The following is a 4977-nucleotide window of genomic DNA, read 5'->3' as shown; positions in this document are numbered from 1 at the left end:
CATTGTGAGATACGCGGCAGCTTTTGGGATGAAATTTAGCGCGAGAGGCGTCGATGTGGCTTTTGAGGTCGGTGAATGGAGGCAGCTAAACTTGTTTGTGCTCATACGGTCTTTGTTAGCTACATGCGAGATACCTTGCAATAGAGAATGCTGTATAGTACCGATAACGCGTTTCAGCCGGGTGAAATATTCTGTTTGGTCCGTTACACACTCAAGGCCTGGGAGTTCGAGTTATCATACGCCGTCATCTAAGAATTCAAATATGAGATACGCGGTACCTTTTGAGATGAAATTTAGCGCGAGAGGCGTTGATGTGACTTTGGCCTCGGTCAATTGAGGCAGCCAAACTTGTTTGTGCTCATACGATTTTTGTTGGCTACATGCGAGATACCTTGCAATAGAGAATGCTGTATAGTACCTATAACGAGTTTCAGGCGGGCGAGATATTATGTTTGGTCCGTTACACACACACACACACACACACACACACACACACACACACACACGGACATGGGCAATCCTACAGGTCGGGGCCCCCCTGGGCGCTTCGCGCTGGGGCCCCGCCCAAAAAATATTGCCGGCAAGCTTATTACGAAATGCGCCGATAGTTCATTACCGCATGCTTTTGGGGTCGACAACGTCCGCTCCGTGATAATTTTTACATTGCTTCATCCTTTGCTTGCAGATGAAGGCTCGCATTGTGCCGGCACCTTGGCGCTCCGTTGAGATGCGCAAACAACGGAAGTTCCATGGCGGCCACCTATGGATCCGGTGTCCAAAAGCTAAATCGGGCATTGGGCCATTACACACAGGCCTTTGGGGGCTGTGCCTGCGGTATTTGCCTAACTAAGCGGTCAATCCTGCCCCCCCCTCCCCCGCCCCCTCCCCCTCCCCCTCCGACGAGTTTCCTGCGCTGCATGCCGCACGGGGATAACTCCACGTACCCCTCTCTGCCCCCTCACTGCCTCTCCACACCACACCACATCATCATACCACCACCAAGACGTCCTCCACGTATGCTGCCGCCCTCGGGCCTCGCTCACTCACCCAACCGCTCCTCTCACCAACAGCCCTTCGTCATGATCACCGTCATCACTAACCCCTTCCACAATCCCATTCCCTCAGAGCCGCATTACCTACCTCTCCCCTTAAGCCGCACCTAGGCTCTCATATCCGCCCTCACAACGCCCTGAGCTCCTCTGCTTCGTCTCTCCAATTCATGACCCCAAACCACCACACGTAGAGTCTACCAAGCTACCAAGGCATCATTCCTGCGCATGCTAGAAGCATTTACAAATCAAGCCGGACGAAATGAAGTACCACCAGTCGATTAACGCATGCTAGAGCACAATTCCAGAGCCCGCGTACGTGTTCCCTTGAAAAAACGCTAGGCCTTTAGTACATGCACATGTATACATACATATGTACAGACAGACAGACAGGCAGGCACGACTCGGGTATGCCCCGGGGCTCTCAGGGAATGTGCCTTAGCCAGTCCGCCAAACACCAGTTCACTTCAATTAGTCCGCATGTATGATGTGTGAAACAGGGGGGTGTATCTTCGCCCCATGTGGCAGCTACCCTGCGAAACCCTGCCTTCCCCGGTATTTCGGGGCACCCTCATCCAGTCACCCTAGTCAACTTCTCAGTGGATCGCTCAGGTTCCGCACCCACCACCAGCATCCAACGGAATCTGCCGGGTCGACAGCGGCCCAACTCCATTCCTGGTCGGCTCGCAGGTTAACTTTATCCCAGGTCACCACCGTCCATCAACTAGGGGCGCAATGCCTTCCACCATCGGAAGGGCTTTTGACCCTAACGGATATCGATCCCGGGATTTCCCGGGGCCAATGGTCGCGCGTTACCAGTAGTGCCAAACCCTTGTATGTCTGTCCGTCAGTCGTCGGAGTGCTGACGGCATCTGCCTGGCCCGAAATGCGCCCCGGGTTTGGTACGGAGCCATGTACGGCACAGGTAGCAGAAGTGGCTGTTACAGGACCAGCAGCGGATGTCGTTGTTGCCGCCCTCCTTGACGTTGCGCTGTCCACACACCACACAATGACACAGCCGTACCTGGGCGGCCATTGCGGCGGGGCGGGGTGGAGTGGAGGGAAGGGAGGGAGTGGAGGGAAGGGAGGGAGTGGAGGGAAGGGAGGGAGTGGAGGGAAGGGAGAAGCAGCAGGTGGAGATGGGGAAGGGTACAGTACAGAGAAAAAGGGAAGGCAACTGCGGTGCAGGTGCGGGGGGGAAGGGGGAGAGAGGGTACCACCCTTTTCTGGTGCAGCTGCTCTGTCCCGAATAGAGGGGGAGTTGGGGGCCCCCGCTTCCCAACACACACTTGCAACTGCTACCTGTCCGACGTTCTGTTGCAGCCACCCGACCATCGCGCCACGTTGCTCGACCTGAGCGACTCGGGGGCCTGCCGCGGGAGGTGGAGGTGGAGGTGGGGGGGAGGGGTTCAGGAGAGGAGATGGAAATGGAGAAGGAGGATTCGCTGCACAATACTGCACAACAGGACCTTTTTCTGCAGCTGCTCCCGATAACAACAGGATGCGCTGCGTCACGTCACCGTCGCACACACAGAGCACAGCACACAGAGCACAGCACGCATGCAAGTCCACCCACTACCGCCCACTACCACCACCCACCCACAATAACGACGCTCGTCCTTAAGCTGGACAGCTTTCCCACCACCCCTTCCCCTCTCCATAAAGCCATGAGTCCGCAGCAGCTCAATGACACGCAGCCATCGCCACTAACCACCACCACCACCGCAAAACCCAACGCCCGTGGCGGCGCCGCCAGCGCTGCCACGGCCAACGGTCGTCTCACCAGCTCCCCATCTCGCATTCCACCGGTCAATCTCTTGCTGCTCGAACAGCACACAGGCCCCCTCGCCGCCGTCCAGCGGCTGCTGGAAGTGGTCGTAGCCGCGAATGATCTGCATGACGAGTGCATCGCGGCGGGGGGAGGGGGGAGGGGGGAGCGCACCGCAGCGCGCAGTACCGGGGGGCAACTCCGAGTAAGCTAAACACAATCAATAACCGACGCAAACAGTTCGTCACATCACGCGCTTCACATATACAATTATGCGGACGGCGGCGCATGCACGTTCGTGTATGAGACGCATTTCTTATACGCTTTACAGATGGCATAACCTCTTATGTACCCCCCCCCCACACACACACATACATACAGGCCCTACGCCCCCTCCACCCCCCCCCTCCACACTCCCCAAGGAGGCGGAGAGGTGAGGGAGCCTGGCCGGCTCCTCTTCCCTCGGGGTAACCCTCCCCTCCCCTTCCCCACTCCCCCCTCCGTCCGAGGAGAGTCCGGAGGAGAGTCGAGCTATGTCGGTACATCGCGTTGCGGAGGTCGGCTGTAGCCGGACAAGGATAGTTGGGTCGGTCGGGTCGGTTGCGCGTGTTGGGGGGTTGGGAGGAGCACTTGCTTGTCACCAGCAGCTTATTACTATTTTACGGCTTGGATCTACTGCTCTTCTTCCGCTCTTATCTTAGTCTTTGCGGCTAGGTAGATAGTTTTCCGCTGTCGCCATGATTACTAAAATCGTCGAGAGGACTGCTGCTTCACACCCGCCGACTGGTCAGTTTCTTTGCTTCCTGCACATCTGCCGCAGCAGTCTAGCTAGGCTCTAACCAATACCGCACCCCTGGTCTAGGGTTTCCTGTCGTCATTTACCCGTTCCTACACTTCCCTTTACCCCCCCTCCCTGGTCAGTTTCTTTGCTCTCTGCACATCGGCCGCACTGCAGCACTCTTTCCTTGGCAGCAGCTTCACTCGCTCGTGGTTCGCCTTTTCCCCCCCTCCCCCTCCCCCTCCCCCCTCTCCACCTGATTGCAGCGCCTGCAGAAGTACGCTCCGCAGTAGCTGCAAGTCATCTTGTTGCAACCCTCGCTCTTCTCCACACCCATGGAGCAACTGGGGCACTGCTTGGTGGTGCTCTGTCGTACATACACACACGGGGGTTGGAGTGGGGACGGCGGGGAGAGGAGGAGACGACTCAAACTTTGGTGGAGGTGAAGGGGCTGGTGCGGGATGGCGAAAACACCACTGGGGTGCACATGCACATATTCCCCAACACTCCTCCAAGACTCGATCCCCTCCCCCCTTTTCCCCCTACTTCCCCCTTCCCCCCTCCCCCTCTCCCCTCCTACCCACCGCACCCGCCAACCATCCCACCCTCCCCTCCGCTCCCGACCTTCCCCCTCCAACACACATACACAACAACCCAGCAAACCCAAGGCCCCCACCCCTCACCGCCAGCACCGCCAGGCTCTTCAGTTCATTACGGCGGTTCATCTCCCTCCTCGCTCGCTCCATGGCGCTGATCCCCCCTCCCCCACCCCCGGCGCCCCCCCCGGCCGCCCTGCGCTCCTCCAGAAGGGCCAACCGGGCCTCCGCATCCAGACAGGCGCTGAAAGGGGGGAGGAGAAGGGGGGTGGATGGGGGAAGGAGGACGGGGAGGGAAAAAGGAGAAATAAGTGATATTCATTAAAACAGACAGACATTTTTTCCCCGCGATATGGTTCCACACACATACATACATACACATCTCCCCCTTCCCAAATCCCTTCGAAATATTCCAAACACACAGACGCACACACGACCATACAGACACACACACACACACCTTCCCGGGTGCCAGGGCTCTTCACACAGAGCACAGAAGGAGAAGAAGCATCCAGGACACAGCGTGCAGTGGTCCTTGTCCTCCAGGCAGGGCTCTCTGACGGGGGTGGGCGGGGGAGGGGTGGGCGGGGAGGGCGGGGGCGGGGGGGTGATTGAGGGGTGGGGGAGGGGGAAAGACGAAGAACGATTGAAGCTGCTGCCAGGGGGAGGGGGGGAGGGGGAGGGGGGAGATAGCCCGCGGTAGCAGGACAGCCCTAGGAATCCATGCCAATGGAGCCCCCGATGATATACTCCCCCGTATTGCACGAAATAGCCCGCTCAGCCCTC

The 4977-nt window shown here is 58.3% G+C and overlaps 1 protein-coding gene across 1 annotated transcript in view; it reads right to left on the bottom strand.

Moving 5' to 3' along the window:
- Nucleotides 1-1990: 1990 nt before the first annotated feature.
- Nucleotides 1991-4977, bottom strand: part of VOLCADRAFT_97722 (uncharacterized protein) — a gene marked incomplete at both ends in the record, with an annotated part of 5754 nt that continues 2767 nt past the window's right edge. Inside the window, 7 exons of the mRNA XM_002956614.1 lie at nt 1991-2040; nt 2074-2226; nt 2339-2419; nt 2833-2941; nt 3852-3962; nt 4279-4435; nt 4652-4747. Of these exons, the coding sequence (XP_002956660.1) occupies nt 1991-2040; nt 2074-2226; nt 2339-2419; nt 2833-2941; nt 3852-3962; nt 4279-4435; nt 4652-4747 (757 nt within the window). The remainder of the gene's footprint in view (nt 2041-2073; nt 2227-2338; nt 2420-2832; nt 2942-3851; nt 3963-4278; nt 4436-4651; nt 4748-4977) is intronic.

The sequence above is a fragment of the Volvox carteri genome, assembly GCF_000143455.1.
Source record: "Volvox carteri f. nagariensis unplaced genomic scaffold VOLCAscaffold_63, whole genome shotgun sequence".
In the NCBI taxonomy this organism is placed as follows: domain Eukaryota; kingdom Viridiplantae; phylum Chlorophyta; class Chlorophyceae; order Chlamydomonadales; family Volvocaceae; genus Volvox; species Volvox carteri.
This window is presented reverse-complemented; position numbering and strand designations above follow the sequence as displayed.